Source organism: Chlamydotis macqueenii, chromosome 5 (genome assembly GCF_036417535.1).
Source record: "Chlamydotis macqueenii isolate bChlMac1 chromosome 5, bChlMac1.mat, whole genome shotgun sequence".
In the NCBI taxonomy this organism is placed as follows: domain Eukaryota; kingdom Metazoa; phylum Chordata; class Aves; order Otidiformes; family Otididae; genus Chlamydotis; species Chlamydotis macqueenii.
This window is the reverse complement of record NC_141560.1, coordinates 28,670,343-28,691,935: the sequence shown is the minus strand read 5'-3', so window position 1 is coordinate 28,691,935 and position 21,593 is coordinate 28,670,343. Positions and strand designations below refer to the sequence as shown.

Genomic DNA, 21,593 nt, shown 5'->3' with positions numbered 1-21,593 from the left:
GGTGGTGGAATACATAAAACATGATCTCTTCAGGTCTTTTCCTGCCCTACATTTCAATAGTTCTGCATTAGATTCAGAATAATTTTTAGTCGTCTTACTGACTTCAATGGATGAAGAAACATTTACTCAAATCTTCATGCAGCTGCATGTCTCTACATATATTTTTGTGTCTCACTAATCAAAGAGGTTCTTGATAATTATCTTTAGCCCAGGAAAGATAAAATCACCCTAAGAGTTATTAAAAAATATACCGGAACATAATTTTCCAAAATTATCAAAGTAAAAGGGGAAAAAAAAAAACAACCAACAAGAAGAAAAAAACAAAAAACACAGAACAAAACACAACCAACCAACAGGAGAGAGAGCAGAGAGGAAGGAAGAGACTGAGGTTGACGCTGACAGTGTCCCTTTAAGAGCCGCTGTTATTCTTTGTGAGGGGACACCGGGCAGTCATGCTATTTAAAGGAACAGCATTGAACTTAAAGGGGAAAAAAAAAAAAAAATAAACCCAAAAATCTAACAAACACCTCTCTAAAAAATTTTAATCCATGATTATTACAAGTGCAAAATTCTAGAATTACTTTAACTGAAACATATTTGAGTAAAACATTTTGCCATTTGCATATAAGAGTAGTTTGTGTGTCTAGTTTCATTCTCCCTCATTTCCTCTTTTGTTTTGTGTGGATTTTTCCCCCGTGAACTTACAGGGAAGAAAAAGTGTGGGAAAAATTACACTGGATTTTGAAAGCATTATTTGTCTTCAGCTAGTCATTACCTATAGCACATCAAAACCATCTGTGGCTCAGTCTGTTAACACAGTTTTATTGCAATGTTTTAATGATCTCACTTCAGCTTGGTCTAAGAGAGAAGAAAACAAAACCCCAGCAGTATAGCAGTAGATGTTACTTACAGTACTCTTTCTGTCCCTGTCTCTCTCTAGCGCACATGGGTTGTCACCAAAAGATTTATGAAGAGCAGACACAACAGCTACCAACCCAAGAGAATGGTAGCAGCAGCAGTGATACCTTTTCTCTTTACTTAAAGAGTAATAACACACTTGATCATAGTCTATGTTCAACTTAAAGTCACAATACCAAGTGCATCTGCTGCTAGGTCACACCTGAAGCCTTATCTACATCTTCATCTAGGGTATTACAGTCCCTGGGGCTTCCTCAGTGGTTCAAGATCTCTGTAACTCTTGACAGCATGGAGAAGGAAGTTCATACAAAACACATGCACAAAGCTCACCTGCATGGTCCCACCTGCCTGCAAGAAGTCAAACGGGACCGCAGCGCCCTGGTGAAGATGTCCACATCAGCTTAACTACTCAAGGAGCAGGGACTAAAAACTGAGTTGTCTTTGTAGTAGTAACCAATGCTGACTTCTCAGATGGATGTCTGCTTTTTTCATTTACATTATGTAGTGAAGTTTTCCACACAAGGTAGGGAAAACACCAAAGTCATCAGCAAATCATTTGAGAAGTAGATTAATACTGCTACTTGGTAGGTATTTCATAGGAGGCAGCTCATTAACAGAAGCTAGAAATAAATTACTTAAAATGTCTGTGCTGACTGCACTTGCAATGGATATAAAAATCCAGCCTAGAAACGGGAGATGCCTTTTGCTTCCCATCGAGTCCAAGATCTATGGCATTTTTAGTGTGTTTCAATAACACGTTTGTTTCAAACCATTTACTTTCATTCCTTTTTTTAGCATGAATTAGAAACAAGTTGAGGGGGGTGTTCTTTTTCTAAACAGAAGAATCATGTATCGGAGAATGTAAAATATGAAAAAGTCATCTTGAAGTGAGCGAGATTTAAGAGAGGAAAAAGCAGGAAAAACACATCTATGGAATGGCTAATTTGTAATAACTGTTATTTTTAATTCTGAAGCCCCTATGAGCCTCTAATATATAATCTATTTAGCCCATGGTAGAAAAGTAATCACGCAAGACAAACTCTGCCATTCTGGATCACAAAAGTGTCCTTGTACTCTGCCTTGTCTCCAGAAGTGGTCAATAATACATATTACAAAATAATGCACAAAAGAAACTAACAAACAAAATGAAAAAGAGATATTTATTCCTTAATATTTACTGGTTAATTATGCATTAAGGAATGTATTTCTCTGTTTTGTTGAAGAGGAACTCATCAACTTGAAATATAACTAATTTAACTAAGGACACTTGAAAAAAAGCCTTTTGAACAGATCTCTTTTTGACTGTAACCAAGAATTCCACAGGCCAATCTATAAAGAAGTTGCAGTAAGTCTTGAAGATGCAAAGCTCCTCTTTCCCCTCTGTGTTTTAGAATGAGGAACATTCCTACCACTGCATCTATACTACTCATACTTTTCTTTTTCAGGCTGTCTTCAGAAGTTAGACTTCCCATACTTCAATAGTAGCTTTCACTGCACATCTACTAACTTTCACAGACAAGGTGTCAAAGACTAGTGGTAACATCCCACTGGTTTAATGTGTTTCCCATGCATTCCATGCACCTTGTGCACCCCCATACTCACTTTTCCAGCTACTACTATGGCCCCAGAGGCTCTTTTGTTGGTCTGTCCCTCTAATCAGGGGTACAACCACGCATGAAGAATATCAGTCCCCCCAGTTCCTGTTACTCCTGATAAATACAATCAAACACTGCCACCTCACTGCATCCCCTTTTAAAGGGTTACAAAATTATGCAATGGTATTTCAGATTAAAAAGGAAATACATTCTTAACAGGAAAGTCACTTTACAAAATACAAGTCTTGCCAAATTCTCCTCACATTAGCATGATAATTTCTCATACAGAGAAGAGTAATACTAATATACGATTCGTATTCATCTTTACTAAAGCTTCCATGAGCATGAAAGAAGATTTTCAACTCTAAGTTTGTGCTTTGTAAAAACAAAAAGCACAACAACAAAAAACAAACAAGAAAACAACTTAAGTCTAACCATTTGTAGTAATTAAAAGCACTCATAGTTGAGGATGGGGGTGAATTCAGGTTACCACATGTATCTATACAGCCCGGTTGATCTGGTCAGACTCTATGATTTTTAAATTCTCCTCCCAAAAAAAATTCAAGTTGCTATTGCAAAAGTAGATTCAGAGAAGTCTGATTTACAAAAAAAATTGTTTTCTTTCCTGAAATATCTAATACTTTTTTTTTTTTTTAAGTGAGCCCTCCCTGTCTCTATTAATCCAGTTGCACTTGTGTAGGCAAAGAAATGGGAAATGCTTTTTCGTGTGACATTAGCTATTTGAAGCATCACTTTGCAACCAGCAGAGACAAGGATTAGCATCTTTAAAACTTGCTGAAAGATAACACCATGTTCTCCAGTAGATTATGCCACAAACAACTAACATTAATCTGAACTTACTCATCTGTGCCAAGTAAAAAGTGCCAGGACACCTTACCAAATGATAAAATATTAAACTTTTCAATGCAAAGCACCAATTTTACCCAACCTAACAAAAATGCCAGAAGACAATTTAAAAAAAAACCAAAAACCAAACAACAAACAAGCACCCCAAAAACCACCCCCATCCCACATACACAAAAAACAAGCATAGCATAGTTTTCTGCAGAGTTGTCCCAAATACCGTATTCTAAGACCTCACCTCTGAGCTAAACACCCATTGACGCTTCTAGGGATCGCCTGTGTGAACACAAGTCTAAATTTATCCTTTAATTTGTGAACTTTGGTCAAATATGGAATTTGGTCTTTCATACTTTTTCTTAGTGACAACCTCCCTGCAGTGTAAATAAGCCTGTCAGAGTACTTAAAATACTCACCAAGCCCTCTGAGAGCAGAAAGATGTTTTAGAAGGGTATTTCTCATGCTGAAATTTTAGGAAAACTACACGTACCTGAAACATGTTTCAGTGCAGTGTCAACAAATACATGAGAGTCATCTAATTATGTGATAATAATAATTGTAACCAGAAAAGCAGCTTTCAAAATAGTGGAAGCTGGGGGAGGGGGATTTAATTCCTACAGAAGCAGGAGGCTGTCAGCTCTTGCTCGTGAGGTTGTTATACGCCCTTTAAGGAAAACACTCCTTATAAAACTTCCAACAAAATATTCAACACTCCCCGTCTCCCCCAGAGTATATCATCCAGGAAACAGTCAGGCATCACCCTCCAAAGTTACCTAATCCAACTTCTTTAAAATTTTATTAGGTGAAGTGTATTTGAGTAAGAAAAACAAGTCTAAACATGAAAAAGACTGAGGTGTGCTCTAATTTCATATGCTGCAAATGAAAAGTATTTCAGATTTAATCTCATTAGTCTGCACGTCTTTTAAAAAAGTAAAAAGAGAGTTTGGATGCAGGAGCCTTTTTATAGGGGAGAACGGTGCTGGATCAGACTGGGGGGTGAAAACATACGCATTTAGCAGCTTTTGAAAAACATCTTGCTAAATACTTTCTGACCATTGTTCTTACTAGCGATAAAAGTAAGCAGCAGCAAGTTCGGGACTACCCGCGCAAGTCGCCTTCAGCCGTTAATGACAATTCCACAATTTCCGTCGGTCTTCTTACACAGGGAGAAGGGGAAAAAAAAAAAGGAAAAAATAAAAGGAAGAGACGGAAAGAGGGAGAAAAACCTCACTAGAAGGAGCGATCCTGAGGGGACAGGTGTGCCCGCTGTGTTTCAGGCCGGGTTTAAGCTCTAGCGGGACAGGAGGGCTCCGGCTGAGGGACCGGGGCCCCGCCAGACAGGTGCAGCGACCCCCGCTCCCGGGCCGCGCTCTCCCCCGCTCCACGCCGCCGCCGGGCGGCAGGGCCCGCCGGCCATTTCCAACCGGGTCAGCCGGCGGCTCCCCGCGGAGGCGGAGCGACCGCGGCCCTGGGCGGCGCGGCGGCCCCAACACCCTGGCCCGGCGGAGCGCCGGCGACAAGGGGTTAACGGCGGCGGCAGCCGGTCGGGGAGCCGAGCCCTACTGAGCCCAGAGCCCAGCGGGCTCCGCAGGCGGCGCCCCCCGCCCGGCCGCCACCACAACAATAGGGCGGGCGGCCCCCCTGCCCCGCGGCGCCGACTGAACCCGGGCCCGGCGCGGCCCCTTCCGCGGGGCGGCCTAGCGCCGTCCGCCCGCCGCCGACACGCGGCTGCCGGCGGGGGCGGAGGGGAGGGGGGAGAGCCCGGGCCCGGCAGACGCTCGTTACCGCCCGCCGCCTCCCACACGCGCAACTTTCACTTCCCCGGCAGGGGCCGGGGCGACAGCCGCTGAAGTAGCGAGGAGGCGGGGGGGGGGGAAGAAGGAAGGAACCGACTGCCCTCCCCGCTTCCCCGGGAGGGGAGGGGGCCGCGGGATACCCCCGCCAAGGAGGGGAAGGGGGAATCCCTGCCCCGGGCGAGAGATCCGCCCTCTCCCCCCACCCCCCTCTCTGGAGGGCACGGACTCAGCGCCAGCCGCGCCCCCCTCCCCCGGCAGGGCTCCCCGCGGCGCTGCCGGGGAATCCCCTCCCTCCCCTCCCCGCCCGCCCAGGTGTCAACCCCCCGTTCGGGGGTTAAACCGTTCCCTGCCCGCCGCTGGAGGGCCGGGGGCGGCCGGACGGACGCGGACAGGGGGCTTGTCTCTTACTCGTAGTCCCTGAAGATCTCGTTAGTGACCCTGGAGTAGAAAACGCGCTCGTCCGGCCGAAGGTCGGCGGGGGGCTTCTCCCTCACGAAGGGCTTTCGGTGCAGCAGCGGCATCGCCCCGCTCCGCGCTCTCTTCCTGGCCCAGGACGCGCTTGGGGGGGCGGGGGAGGAAAAAAAAAAAAAAAAAATACAGAGGGAGGGCGTGAGCGAGTGCGGGCAGCAGCGGCGACCCCGGCCCGGGGAGGAGGGAGCGGGCCCCGCGCGTCCCTCCCCCCGGGGGAGCCGGAGAAGGAGCGCGAGAAAGCGCCGGCGGCGGCGGCGGCCTTTTGTGTGCCTGACGCGCCGCTGCCTGCCTGGGACTGCGCGCGGAGCGGGCGGTGGAATCGTCCTCCCGCCTGCGCCTCCCTCTGCCTCACAATGGGCCCGTGACGCCGCGCGCCGGGCGGAGGCGGCGCCCCCCGCCCCAGCCGCGCAACGTGCTCGGCTCGGGGATACCCCGGCCGCCGCCGCGCTTTGTCTCCTCCGGCTCCCCTGCCCCCGGGTCACCCCCTGCCCCCGCCTCTGACCTACACCCGCCGGGCTGGACACCAACTTGCGCTCCCCCGCCGCCTCCTCCTCCTCCCCGCAAAGCAAACACCCGGGAGGGGCAGCCCCGACCACTTATCTCCCTCCCTGCCGGGGCGCTGCCTAAGGGGGCTCCTCGTCCTTCCCACCCCGCGCCTCGCCCCGGCCCGGCCCGGCCCGGCCGCCTCCGCGGGACAGCGCGGCCGCGGGGGGTTGCCCGCCCTCGGGCCTGCCGCAGCGGGAGAGGGGGGTGCGGGGGGGGCTCCCTCCCCTCCTGCCCACCTGGTGCGGCCGCAGGCTGCCCTTGCTGCTCGGCCGGTTCGGAGCGCGGTTTCCCCTCGCCGCGTTTCTCCCCTTTTCCTCTGCCCCCCCCCACCCCGGCTCCTGGGAAGTTTTTGATCTACTTCTTCAAGCCCTCAATCAGGAAGAGCTGCGGGGAGGAGCCTTCCCCTGCTCTCCCCTACATCTTTATTGGCCGCTCGGTGCCTTCCAGCGTGTGTCACACAGGAAGACAGCGAGCTACATTATTAATTAATGGCTGAGAGGGCGCATCCTCCATTTTTGAATTATCAGCCGGAGATCTCCGATGCGGGGGGGGGGTGGTGGGTGGGCCCAGGCCGGCTGACCGCGGCGGTGGCGGGGACGGCGGCTCTTTCTGCGCTGCCGGGCTGGCCGGGCCGGGCCGGGCCGGGCTGCGGGAGGCACGGTACAGCACGGCACGGCACGGAGGGGCGACCGAGCCTGCGGCGCTGCCCACCCGCCCCTCCTGTCACTGGCATTACCAGCGCTTCCGAAACCGGTAGCAAGGAGTCGCCGAGCCCCCCTGGGAGACCTGGGAGACAGTACCCCCCGCCCCCCCAGCCCCTGGAAGGCGGCCCGGCGCTCGGTCCCGGAGCCATCCCCTGTCCTCGGTACCGGCCCTGCCAGCGCCTCTCCGGCGGGGCTGCTCCCGCCGCGGGTCCGCAGCAGTTTCGGCGTTTGACAGTGCCGTGCCGCAGACGGTCCTCTCTCCGTTACAGCCCCAAAGCCAAGGAGTGCACTGCTGTCAGAGCGCACCGGGGCACATGGATAGATTTTGCTGAAAGTTAAATTACACATATTTAAGATGAGCGTAAGAACCGTACGTGGGCCCCTTAACATTGCCTCATTTTTTCTCCCAGTTCACCAAAAATATTGTTACATGGTTTTACTAGGGTATTCATTTTCACCACTTTTTTTTTTTCTTTTGCACACTAACGCATTTACAGTGCCGTTGGTAATTAAACCCGGGGTGTTTATTAGTGCTCTTAAGAGTGCTAGCAAGCTTGAAGACATCAGAACACACAACGTCTGCATCCGTCAGAGTTCATCATCGCAAGGTCCAGCACTTCTGTGAAAAATCTACAGAATAATTGTAGAAACTCCATAGAACCAGTGAGGTGAATAATACCTGAAGGCTGATACCTAGATAGTTGAAGTTTACAAGTTAAAATGCAGTTCGGTGCTGTCCCCTGCACCTGTGCATAGGTTGTTTTCTTTACCTCTGCAAGCAAAGGCAGCCATCGGCACTGCTCTAGCCTGCGTGACTAAAACCTACAAGAATGTTTAAATCCAATCTATGAACTACTTTTTGTTTTAAAAGTGATCGGGTTTTAATCAAAAGCACTGAGAAATATTAACGCTTGCTTCTTCTAGTTAAGTTTACAAAACATGAGGCTTGAGCTACAAAACAGGTTAGCTCCTGAGTTCATTTTCATTTATCAGTTGGCTTCACTTTCAGTTTTTAATTACGCTCTAGCAAAGGGCACAAATGCAACTTGAGTTAATGCACTTGTATCTAACATCTGGTAATTTTTAGTTCGTTTTGCAGCAAAACTGTACAGTATGCCATGGTTATGACATTTAGCGTTGCCAACTCTTACGATTACAGTGAGATTTTGCAACACTTTGCTTTGTTTTAAGCTCTAGCTCTTCAGCAGATTTGATTAAATTGGAACCTCAGGTCTCCTTAAAAATAATTGCATTTCTAAATCTCAAGTTTGGGAGAAAAGCTTGAATATGCAAACCCAAAAGGCTCACAAATTAGAAGGGAAATAAAAGCTTTGAGTTTCATATTTTTGTAAATCTCATTATTTTTAAGCCAGTATCATGATGTTTGGGAACTTGGCTGATTTTTTTTCATGCTCAGATTGTCAGCACAGCATTATTTTAGCACTAGTTGGTATCCATGAAAAATGCATGAGTTGATAGAACTGTGCATCAAAAGCAAATTCCCTTTTCCTTTTTTCTCTCTCTTGCCCTTTTTCTCTTTTCTTCTCACCTTTTCCTCCTCCTCTTGTCCTTCCCCCCTCATTATTCCCTTGGTGATTTTTCCAGTGAACAGATTCTCACTGAGTAATAGGGTTGCACTGTGTTTTCATGTTCTTAGGCTACAGAGGAGCAGTTAATTTAGTTTCCACCTCTGAATCCAGCTCTGTTCTTTAAAATCCATGCATCCAGGCTCTGATTCTGCTCCCAATAAGGTCAGCAGGAGCTAGAAAAAATTTTTATGACACCAGCTAATGTCTACTAAGTGGGCGTTGAGACTTGAGACTTCAGTGGAAATTAATTCTGAGAAATCAGAAAAAGGTTACTTTCCTTCCATGGGAATATTTATTGTGTTTTTACACTGCGTTTAATTTTTGCAATAATTCGGGCTTTTTAACTCATCACTGAAAGTTTGATTCAAGATACAATGGGATTATTGATAACATTCAGTAGGGTTGCCGATGTGGATTTTGCCACAAAGTGGCAAAAAAAAAAAAGAAGCTCCTTTCTTTTTAAAAGATGACTCATACACTAACAGCAATACTAAACCGAGTTCCCTAGCCAGGGAAGTTGCTGTTCTCACTCACAGAACTTTAAAAATAGTTGTATTTTGAACATAAAATCTTAGCAAACACTTGGTCTCTATGCTTTACAAGGGTAGAACAATTTCCTAGGGACAGTTTTGGCCCAGGCTCGGAGCAGCCCCCCAGCTGCTCCTTCAAAGCTCCCCACAATTTGCAAATTTTTTATTTCTTTTCACTTGCTCCTTGCTTTATCACAGATTTATTTCCTTGTTCTATCCTACTTCTTCCTGTCTTTAAACCACCAAGAAAGAACTGGTTTATACAAAGATACTCCCAAATATCTATTCAGGTATTCCAAAATATCTATTCAGCTATATCCATTGCCAAATAATTCCACATGTGACTATTGTTGTTCTGGAACAAGTAGAGCACATGGAATTATTTTACTAGAGCATTGCCACTTTAAATTCACACCTAACTTTATATTGGAATAAGTAATGTTTAGCCAAGTGATATACTTGGAACCATGCAAAAGCAAAAATTTTACTCAGTTTTACCTATATTATTGTGCAATAGAGAGAGTTTTTTTTTCTGTAGAGTATGTTTAGCCACTTGCTCACTTGCTTTTTTTGTTTCTTTTATTTTTCCCACAAAGTTGCCACTTTGTTCTCTCAGTTTGTCTGAAGTCAGAGGAAAAAAAAATCATTGGATTTCTTCATTAAGAACTTCCTTGGGCTTTGAATGACACGCTAGGTTCTCAACTCTAATTTTTTTAAAAAAACATATGGTTGAAAAGATAAATGTGAAAAATGGACTCATTGTGTAAATGGTAGCTTGCTAGTGAGTTATCCAGTCAAATGACATAATATCAATAATCTCTACCTCTTCTCAGTTGATTGGAGCATGTGAAAAAAGAGAAGTATAACATATATGTGAGCATTGACTCATGTTAATGCACTGAGTGGATTTTTGGGAGAAAGAATAATCTCTTTTCTTTCTAAACGCTGTTTGGAAAATCCTTCATTTCCGTAATGCAAACAAACCATAGATCACTTTTTTAAAGCTTATGGCACTCACCAAAAACACCTTATATATCTGATTATGCATTTTATCACTTACCGATATAGCTTTTCTTTTCCCCTTTTGCCCTTTCTCCACCACCTGGCTGAGCCAATTTACTCTTTTGATCATGTATCTTTATTTAGACTTTAAACTATGTGAGCAAAGACAATGTGCTGGTTTTATCAATCTGCTCCAGCTGTGGGTTACAGTAACATTTGGTCTGTTGTCTTTTATTGGCTGTAAAGCGCTATGCTCGGTTTTTAATAACATACTCACTTATAAATAACATACTTCAGTCAAAAAAAAAAAGGGAAGAGATACGCAGATGATTTTTCACAACGCATTTCATTTTTCTTTCATTCTAGCTCAGTTATACTTCAACATGCTTTTAAAGCAGTTCTGTAATCACAAGGATAGGAGGTTCCTTATTCTGCAGCTGCTGGACATGTTCACCACTTGTCGCTTTGAGTCACAAATAAAGGTAAAGAATCAATCCCTCTGCTCAGTGAATTTCTGGTCACATAGTCACATTTTTGGTAGTTTCCTAATACTGTTAACCCAGGCATTCCACAGTTGCAAATGCAGGCAAGATGTTTGGGTCTGTTGCTGTCATAGAGGGCAGTAAGTCATGGCTGGAGTCTGCTAAGGTTAAATAACACCCAGTACAGCAGGGCCCATCCTGCAACAAAGCCCTCAGGGAGCACTGAGATGTTTCTTGTATCATCAGAGTTATTCTACAGAAAGGCATTCCAACGCCTACTTTTTTTTTTTCACAGTTTAATAGGATTTAGACATACAGTTCTCACTGCTTTTAACGGATATTGCATGTTTAATCTCCGTGCAACTCCAGAAACTAAGAGATATGTTCCTTTAAAGTTTACTTTAATCATATCCTATTTTTTCCCTCTCAGAAAAGGCTATTAAAGGTATTTAAGCTGATAAACTTATACTAGTGGGGAGGAACTCTGACCTCATCTGCTTTGCAGCGATGCCCATGTATGATTGGCCTCTAACCTGATTACAAAATGATAAAATGATGTTGTGAAACCACTACTCATTTCCTAATAGCGTCTCTGAAACCAGCTTAAATTCTGAGAGGATTGGTACCGCGTTTTCTTTCCTACAGTGGTAGTGCACAGGATGCAGACTATTGACACTACCGTAATTTTCTGACACTAAAATATGCTGAATTTCTCATTGGTAACCAATATATAGAATGGATGATGACTGATGAATGATTTTGAATGAACGATGAGTGAATTTTCTATCTTTTGCTACATATGCACATTGTCACTACTGGAATGATGTATGGCTTACCACAGATTTAAATATCCTGCATCAGCCTGTTTGAAACCTGGATCTGAATCAATAAGATGTTCTTTATGGCGTCAAATTTAAGATTGAGAACTCTCAAACTGCATAATACTGACCTACCGTTTACTAAGTTTGCATTCCTCTTATTTGAATTACATGCATTGAACAGCTCTCTGTCCAGTTGATGAGCAGAACCAAAAATTTCAAGGATGTTACTTAATGATTTTGTTACACGACTATGCAGTCCCAAGTTTTTTTTTCAGTAATACCGAGATTAGACAAACCCGCTTGCCTGTTGAAGGAGATCCCATGCAGTGCAATTTCTGTTGAGGAGCACATGAAGAACAGAAGTTGGCCTGGTAGCTGATCTGGCTTATTTAGTCAAAGATTGCAGTGATGAGCCGATCTGAAACATACAATTCTGCTCAGATACAGACCATGTTGGATTTTTGTAAAGTCATTCATTTGACAAATGTGATGACTCGTGACTGTGACTAGTATTCTGACTTACTTATCCATTTAATATGACACTCGTTTGGCCCTCATCTTATTTTCTTCTGTCCTGCTACTCATGTCTCATAGAGGGCTTTAGGAAGGATGAGACAAAGAGATTAACTATCTAGGCACTCTTCCAATGGTAGATGCCAAATAACAGCAGAGTTGAAGAAGCTAGTAGCTGGCTCGACACGGACTCTGGATGTCCCCCCATTTGACAAAACACAGGCGAGTCATGGTGTTTGCAGGTAGAACAACTCCACCACGATGCTCCTGCACATGCTTAGACCTTGGCCACCACTTCAGCCCAGGTAGACGAGGGCTGGAGTAAAGTGGTACAAAATATTCTGCGGTTTCGGTTTCATGCTTTTGCAGGGCACTGTTTTTCCATAACGGTTTGTATTAACAGGGCGCTGGCACAGTGATCCAAGCCTGTGTTCTGAGTCCTAAACCTGGAGGGGAGCCCACTATATTACATTATGGCTACAGAATATATTCCTTAGGGGAACGCTATACTCAGGGGAGATCCTCCGAAAGGAGAGCTCCAAAGGCACAGCCTACATGATCATTCTCCCTCTTCCCGCAAACCCAGAGACAGGCATGCATCAGGGACTCCACTGTCCTATGATGCCCGTGTTGGGGCCTCACACCTGAGAGAAAGTGAGATACTGAAGGAATTTCTACATTTCTTAAAAGTCAAGCACTTGTAAATGTGTTTGATTTATATAAAGCATGCACGTAGAGCAGAACTAAAGAAAAAACAACTTAAAAGGTGGTAAATCCAGTGTGTGCTTTGCTCTCACTGGCTTTGGAAGACTTAGGATAGCTGGAAAGTTAGTAGGATCGTTACCATACAGTTGCTAAGTATTCATAGCAAGGAAGAAAATGTAAACCTTTTTGTTACCGGTACCAATTTAGTGCAACAACAGATAGAATGAAACTGTTAAAGATTCAGTAACTTGTGAATTAAGAACTGAAAATTATTTCAGTTGTAATTTCCAGTCATCCAAGAAGTTCCTAAACAAAAAGCAAAGGCAAGACTTTACAGTCCTAAGACCACCTTCACACATGGAAGATATTGTACTTGAGACCTCATTCAGTACAACCCCACAGCATGGACATAGATATAATGTTGTAAAAATGCTTATGGCACAGTTTGTTGTTCTATAGGAGTACTTTCTAGTGATGCAATTTATTGTTATGCATCTCTAAATGTACCCATGTTTAAGGTTGAATTGGTATAAATTTCTCAGGCCAAAATACTTTTTAGAAGTTTGTACCCTAGTTACCATAATTACAGAATGTCATACAAAATTGTATGTAAACCCAGGTTTACCGAGACAGTAATATTTAAAACAGCATACTGACCATCCCGCTGTCCCCTAGAAATCAGAAAGTTACTTTGAACTGCAAGCCTCCTTTGCAGGAAAACAAAAAGTCACCTACAGCTCTGCCTAGTCCCTAATGGATGCAACGGGTTAGAACTCTCCTCTAAAAAAAGCTTTCCATTGCACTCAGTACCATTGACTCATCTGAGTTCCAGTGACAGAAATGCAGCTAATAATGAGAAAAAGGAGAAAGTGGCAAGAAGGTTCTTTTATACCTTATCTTGGTAAGCACCCCCACTAAAGTACCAAGGAGAAAAGTTTAAAAGGTCAGATCAGGTTTAAAAGTGTGCATGCCTCCCTATCGGTGCCCTGAACTACCTTGATTTTTGTTTTCTTATGTCTGTGAGTGGGTGTGTTGTGCCTCTGTGACAAAACTAAAGTTCAGTGGGAGCATTTCCTGCTTTGTAGATAGGTTTTTAACCATGCAAGGCATACGCATGACCTCAATTCTCCATTTCTTGCCTGTTGTGCAACTGAGAGTTTAGCAGCAAAAGGAGACACAGCCTCAGCACTGTCTAATACTTGCGCATATTGCATGCGCACATGCTTGGATAAAAATGTTTAACAGCTGAGACAAGTTGAAATAAAGTGCTTTTTCCCTCCCTCCACAAATAATACTTCATTCACACAGTCTGAAGGAATCTCCTGGCAGGAGGACAATTTGTCATAAAAACTGAGAGAAGGAAAGGGAAAGGTATGCCAGGAAATACAGCTTGGGTCTGTGCTGATGGTCGGATTCTCAATGAGTTCCACAACAGCCCGTGAATACAGGCCGTCTCTGAGGCCAACACATAGGAATTCTTCTTAACATTCACATAAAACCTGCTTACAGAAAGTTGTCACTTTCCAAATGACTTTGCAGAAGCAAAGAGAATCAGTGATCTGCCAGCTGCCAAGGCTCGGTCCAACTGTGTGAATGGGTAAATGCTGCCAGAGAAGTCTTACTCGCTGCTGTCAATTTATATCTCAGCATTAGGCCGACGCTGCCACCCCAGCAGGCACCAGCTCCACAGGCAGGCCCGTCAGTGGGATTTGGACAGTTTGCTGCTAACTGTGGGATCTGGAAGAAAAACAGTTCTGGGAACTACATATTTTCTGATGAGTGTGGAGGCGGCCAGAGCTGCTCCTACGCCAGCCAGTTTTCAACAGCCGGGTCACCGCCACAGCGCCTGGGCGATGGAGGGTGCTTCCAGGCGCAGCTCCTGGCATCTCCAGGGAAGGGCTGGACGTCTGGCTGGTTTTATCTCCCTCCTCGCCGCTTCAAGCTCGCCTAAACCATGAGCGCTGTGGCCTTGGGGACGGGGACATCCATCCACCAAGGGGCCTCGAGTCCCTCAAGCTGCCAGCGCAGGGCATGTCTGGGCAGCGGGGGGTAGAGCCGGCAGGGGGGAGGCCAGGGCAGCAGGGCAGGCCGCTGCCAGAGGCTCTTGGCCCGCCGGGCTCCAGCCCTGCCGTCAGCCCGGCCGCGGGCCCTGCGAGCCGGGGCCGGGGCGCAGGGCTGGAGTCAGGCTGCCCGGTCGGGGCGCCCCCTGGCGGCGGCGGCTGCGGGTGGGGGTCGCGGGCGGTGGGCGCCGCCGCTGCGGGGTCTCCGCGCGGGCGATGGCGGCCGTAGGGCGACGGCCTTCGCAAGCCGGTCATAAGGGGCGGCCTCGTGGCGGGCCGAGCCTCGGTGCACTCGCCTGTAGATAAGGCGACTGGTTAAAGCTTAACCCGAGCAGGCCGAGGAGGCGAGCGTCAGCAGGAGGAGGTGTTTTAGGGAAAGCCCTCGCCGTTTGTCTGACCGGGCTTCCAGGCTGAAAATCACTGCTCCCCAGGCGGGCTGCCCGAGAGGAAGGCTTGGCGTGGCAGCTGCCGCGGAAAGGCTGCACAATCCATCAGTTCGCCCTCCACCATACTTCTGGCGTGTGTCTCCAAATGGCGGGTTAGGGCCCAGCATAAAGTAGGTCACCCCCTGCCCGAGGGAGGCCTATGGCCCTCTCCACCTTTTAGGCCTTTGCCAAAATTGGATAGGAAGTGTCTTTTGGCTCCAAGCCTCCTGAAAGCTTTGAAGCGTGCGGGTTACGGGTGCCAGGTTTGGCCGCCCCTTTAGTCGATGGTGAAGAAGCGGCACTTGGCTTGGCGCTGCGAGCTGTGCTGCTCCTTGTACACCAGCCGGATCGCGTCCAGTGCTCGGCATTGGTGCATGGTGTATATAAAACCTCTCAGAAATTAAGAGGTCCTTCTGCTGAGAGTCGTAAAATGTAATCAGTTCCAGTGGGGGTCGAACAACAAAATGCTGCTGGGAATAATTTGGACTTTGTTTCTTCAGTTAAAGCAGAATGAATCTATGTAACTAGTCTTTCATATTTCCATGGTGTATAGACCTTGTGCCTGTGAGCATCCTTTTTTGTAAAATAAAGTCTGTTCCTTCTGTCCCTTTATTTTATAAACTATCTATTCATAAGGATTTAGGGAAGGGTAAAAGCCCCTGTAAATTGTTACGGTTTCACAGTGTTAGGGAATGCAGGAAGGAACTTTCTTGACTCCTCTTTTTTTTTAACATAGTCTATTCCTGAATCCTACTCTTTAGATGTATTGTGAGCTTTGCATGCAGACCAGACCATGAACTAGTTTAACTAGAATTACTTTGGCATCAGTTTAGTTGCTGGTGTGGGAACTGCCAGGTGGACACACTGAGAAACAAGGTGTCAATGTTATATTAGCACATTAACACAAGGTTTTAAAAGTATTTGGTTAAGTAGCCGTAAAGAGTTATCTGGATGAGCCAGCATGGATTTTGTGCATAGACGAGTTTTAGCGTTATTTGGAATTAAGTTCCTTTTGTCTTACTGGCATTTGCCTGTGTAGGAACTCTGCCTAATTCTGTATCAGATGGCTGGTGTTAAGTAGACGTTTGTCCCACCAAAGGGAGATCTGCCTTGAAGTATCTAAAATATGTGATACAATGTGCTTTCCTCCTTTAGCATTAGTAAAGCTAGAAATCCAGCCCTATCAACTGACTTGCACTCTTATTTTCTTTACTCTTAAATGTAGTTTATTAATTCCTTTTAGATAGTGACAGTAATGTATTTCAAGACGTAAGTATTTTCCCCATACGAGTGTGTTCCAAAGCCTTTGCAAAAGGTCTGTGAGAGGAAAAGGTCATTAGCATGCTTGACCTTCTAAAGAAATTAAAGGTAGACCGAGCAGTAAGATGAAAAAGTATCCAGAAGGAGGGAATGTTACCCCCATAAATTCAAGCATACTAAAATTACTCTTTAGTTCATTATGAAACTTGATTATTTTTTCCTAATAAAAATAATGTGGATGAATATGATCTGCAGTTTTTCTGAAGGAGTAAGTGAATACAGACACACACACAAACCCCTTGTGGGCAGGATCTTTTAAGATTCAGTGGTGTTCAGTACATCAAGACGCTTGAGCAGCTGTAAGACCAGAAACCAAAGGCCTACAAGCAAGGATGCAGCACCTGGGAGGGCAACTAAGGTAAAGTGAAAAATGCTTACATAGATCCTACTGTAGTTGCTATTTAAATAATCCTACCTGAACTTAACCATTGTACTAAAAAAAGTAATCAAGTCTTGCAGGTTACTTGCGCTTATGCAACTTGAAAACAAAATCTATCAGTGGAGCCAGGTCCTTGGCACTACTCCAACAGTTCAGAACAGGTCTAGAGCCAGCTTAACTGCCCCGGCCATAGCTATTTTCACTTCTCTAGGAACGGCTCTGCAGGGCCTGTGCGCACTGAGACAGCCTATGCTTCCCTGCTTCAGAACTCCAATTCCCAGAACACAGGCAAAGAAACAAATGGCATGGGCAGCCTGTACCACTCTGCAGTGCCTCTCTGCCTCAGGAATGCTCCCCCCTGGGCTGGGAACAACTGATTAATTCTGTAAGCCACAAAACAAACCTCAAGATAGTTAAACAAAGTGTTACTGTACCTTTCCTTTTTTTTTTCTTTTTTTTTTTTTTTTAGTTCTTCATCTTTGGAGATAGGATAGAATCAACATTGAGAAATTATTATTATTTTTAATGTAAACTGATAGGGTTCAGGCATGTTTGCTTCTCCTTGGTCTAGTGAATCAGCCCAGGTATCATTTTAGAGTTCCTGTTGCTTGTTTTAGACAAACACGCTCTCAAGCTTCTGTCTGGTGAGGAAGTAATGGGAATTTGTGGAGTAATAAAGAATCAACATTTTACAATGTTGAAAACTGTAAATAATCAACATCAAAAGGCTTTAATCTGTTGACAGTCGTATACTCGATTTATACAGCTGGCTGCCCTACTGGCTCTTCTTTCAGGCTAGCAGGAGGGTGCTCTGAGATATCTGTCTTTGTACAGTGGTAACTGGAAACGTTGAGGTAGCAGCTATCCAAAGCGATGGGCAGAATCTGACGGCCTGAGCAAGAAGTCGTCCAGGCAGCGCGTGTGATTTTCCTCAGCTGATGTGAATGAATTAAGAGCAAAGGCACTGCCTCCAGGAGAAAAACAAACAAACAAACAAACCCAAAACAGAACAAAAAAAAAAACCCTCTGCCTCACAGATGCCTAGAGCAACGGGGCAGAAATTTTGGTTTTGTGTTCCTGTTGCCTAGAGTCATGTAAAACCTTTGCCCTTTTACAATTAGCTACAAATCCTGGGGCTGACTGGGTATTGCACTGTGTGACGAGGAAGAAGAAAGAAAAGAGAGAGAAAGAGCCCTTTGGGGCATTGAATGGGCCTGAGGGCCAAGCACAGGATTTGGGAACAAGAAATTGCTTACTGTCTGTTTATTGACAAAGACTTTAGAGGAAGGGCTAGAGCTGGTACTACCCCTTTGTCCTCCTGATAGACATGCTAATTCAGAGACTCCAGTAATAACTTCTGATGCCAGGAAGAAAACGTTATTTTCCCCTTTTATGACAATCAGATCTTTAGTGGGAGGAACACTCAATGTGTGTCTAAGAGATAGGTGATGCCAGTTATGAGGAAAAGAGGACTTCACACCCTCAAACTAAAGTAATTTGGTTGCCACTACAGTAAGCAGCCTAAACAGTGCAAAAATCATAGTCATTTAAGGTGTAGTAGCTAACATATTAAAAAAATCTTACCTAGAGATACCATAAACTTGCAGGGCTTGCTTAGCAAAATGAAATAATGGCAAAGGTTCTCCAAACGCCAGCTAGTCTCCTTCCAGGTTTGACTGACAGGGGAACAGTACAAGGACACCTGAGAAAGATGCTGATTTCAGCCCATTTAAAGCTGCTTCACTGGCGTAAGTGATTATCATGTCCTGTCCTCTGTTTCTGCAGGTGCGTGAAACCCTGTTTCAAAGGATTTTCGTCAGTACCATATTTTGGAAGGTCAGGCAGCAACAGTGATGAAAACATGACAGCCAAAAAATAAAAAGGCAACACAGGTACCTGTTTGAAAGTACTCTTTTTATCATATCAGCACTCACCTTCTCCTAATTTCCTCCATCTCATTATCGCTTCGCCTGAACTTTGTCTGGTGAAAAGATAAGAAAAAGATTCAGCTGACTCCCTATTGTGACACTCTGCAAGGAAAGTGGTATATAAATCTTATTTGTACAAGGCGAATTTCACCTTGCTTCTCACCGCCCAATTTAAAAAATATTAGATTTATAACATTTCTGTAATGTTGCCCTTTTCAGCTTGTTGGGTTTTTAAAAATATATTTGAACATGTTACAGTTTCCTAGAATTTCTCGTTCCAGAATAATTTAGATCATTAGGAAAAATAAATTGATAGTATTACTTTAAGTGCATCCTTATCAATCAGAAACAGAGCTCGGCGCTGGACTGTCATAGCCAGTTTTACAGCAGTAGTGTACATCAAAAGTTAGTTTGCTCTGATATTATAGAAAGTTTTTGTGGGAGAAAGAAGTCACAGTTCCTTGGGATATTTATAGTATTTAAGAATGCTTTAAAGTAACTTGTAATGGCAGATACCACCGCGTACTCTGTCGTAAGTGGTTTTCTTCTTCATAACAGGTAATGCGTATTATGGTACGTTTTAAGCAAGGCCCACATTAAACTTTGTAGAAAAAAAAAAGACCATGTCTGTATTACTGTATTAGTTCCATTTGGATTTCGTTAATGCCACATTGTATTTTGATTTTTATTTTGAATGCAGCTCTTAAGTGGGGCTTTTAGCCATCAGTTTGGTCAATTTGATAGTATAACACACGATGTACTTCAATGGATTATGTTTAAAGCTCCGATGCAGGTATCGATGGCACGCACTGAATGGTGTTACCATGGGGTAGAAAATGGACTTGTTACAACAGGACTACCCTTTGAATGGTTTGGGCAAGAGGCCCACAGAGTGAGATTCCTGCTCTTTGAAGTGCAGGCCCCTTTCTCCCTTTCATAGGAGGCTACCTCCTCCCACCTCTACTATGCAGCCTCTCCCCGGGAGTGTATGCTCTTCCCCCAGGGTACACGGTTGTGGATTGCTGCCCCAGCAAACAGGGAGATGGCTACAGCACATCCTGGCTTGAGTTAGAGGAGCCAGAGGGTCTTGGAGGGGCACTGGGAACTCAGAAGGGCTGGGATACCAGTTCTGGGATCTAAACAAGCTCCCACTGCTCTAAAAGGATCCCAGATGTGGAGCTAACAGTTGGCAATGCACTGGAAAGACAGAGTTAGGTATTATTGACTTGTGAGTGATAGGATCAATTCACAACACCGTGGGTCTTCCTAGAACAGGACCAGGCCACATTCTAACAAAAATTGCCAAATTTGACCAGATTTAATATTTCATTCAGGCTTCTCCAAGCTAGAAAGCCCCACTCCCTTGGAAATGACAGTGGCTTCTCACACTACCTGTGTGAGGTTCCTAGCACTACTACAAGAGTTTTTACCTTCTTTCAAAGAACACATTTTCTGTCGTGTCTGCCCCAGTCACACTTACTCTCTCTGGCCTTGCTTTTGCTTCCAGCCCTGATCCCTTCCAACTGCTGCTCTTAAACATCCAGTCATAATCATCCCTTTTAACGTGTATGGTCAGCTGAGAGCTTGCTTCTCTTCTTCTTGAATGGCTGTGGTTATTGATTATTCAAAGTTATACTGTAATTGGCAAGTAACAAGTGATTTCACAACTGTTTAAAAACTTCCAAGAAAATAAAGTTGGAACTTCAGGAGCATGTAGATACAAATATTTACAGTTGTTAAATAGGTTAAAAAGTAGGCCATTCTTCTTTTATTTCTTCTCTTTCCTCTGCCATTTAACATCATGTATGAGGATTTTCCTTTTGTAAGTTACTTTGCTGCCTTAATCAGCACTTCTCATCTGTCCCATGAAAATGAAAAAAACCCTGGACTTGGAGCTTCTCATATATTCTCAGTTGAAGCCTCTAGTCCAAACTCCGTCTCAAGCACTGTTAGTATGATCTTCTCTGGGAAGATGTAGTTCTACTGCTTTCTGAGTAAGTTTTTTCCTTGTTTTGTTTTTTTTTTTTTCTGTTTTAATACTTCTATGTAGAGCTAACCAGATAAGTCTCTGCATGGTGTGCCTTGACATGCAACTTGAGTCACTCTGGCTTTGTTGAAGGACTGAATTGACACCTGTCTTGGTTTACTGCTTTATTTGTAGCTGCCGAGTCCTGCCTACCACAATCGCTCTCAGCCTCATAACTCAACAACCTGTCCCTTTTCCTGTCGACGCAGCATTTCTCTAAAGAATGCTGTTGACCAAACAAATACCTGCAGAGAGGCTGAGACTGCTATTGCATGTGTAGCTTTTTAAAAAAGTCAGTCATCTGCTGAGGTAATGAGAATTTCAAGAATTCTGTGCTATAAATACACAGATGTTTATAGTACATATATGGCTTGCTTGTAGACAAAGCCAGTAGTCAGGAGACTTCAGTGTATAGGGAGAAATATAAACAGGAGATGTTTACTTCTGTCCTAGTGAATTATGTACCAGACACAGAGACTGGGGATTCTGAGGATTATTTTTGAAAAGTCAGGTGTTTCAGTCCTACACCATTCCTAAATGCCCTAAGTGAAGTAGGGGTTAAAAGAAGAAAAGTCGGATTCTGATGCCAAAGAAAATCTTTGTTTTGCTGCTAGCCTACAGCTTTCAGTTATTGCCTTTAATTATTCTTGAATTGTATCATATTAGGCATGACTTATTCAGGCATTTCTCAGGGGTAACGAGTGTTTTGTTTCAAGAAAGTGTAAGGGTTACCGGAAAAGTGACTCCTAGCAAGAAATAATTCAGTACAGAAATGTAGATTTCATTCAGAGGAAACTATTTTTAAGTTGTGTCATCACCAATAGCACAGACTTTGGTTGGTATAAGCTAGTTATTAATGGCTTTCTGATGTTAGACATGGTATAGGTCTGAATGTAATTAAGTTAGCAGGAATTCTGCCACT

The 21,593-nt window shown here is 44.5% G+C and overlaps 1 protein-coding gene across 5 annotated transcripts in view; it reads right to left on the bottom strand.

The window, feature by feature from the left end:
- BAZ1A (bromodomain adjacent to zinc finger domain 1A) overlaps window positions 1-6,485 on the bottom strand; it is a 66,090-nt gene extending 59,605 nt beyond the window's left edge. For 4 of the 5 annotated variants that reach the window (XM_086748417.1, XM_086748419.1, XM_086748420.1 and 1 more), the window contains exons 1-2: window positions 6,424-6,485; window positions 5,579-5,728 (exon numbers count right to left, since the gene is read on the bottom strand). In XM_086748417.1, coding sequence (XP_086604543.1) covers window positions 5,579-5,691 — 113 coding nt within the window. In that variant the 5' untranslated portion in view covers window positions 5,692-5,728; window positions 6,424-6,485. Of the gene's footprint in view, window positions 1-5,578; window positions 5,933-6,423 lie in introns of those variants that run through there. The other variant, XM_086748418.1, reaches the window with a different exon arrangement.
- Between the last annotated feature and the right edge of the window lie 15,108 nt (window positions 6,486-21,593).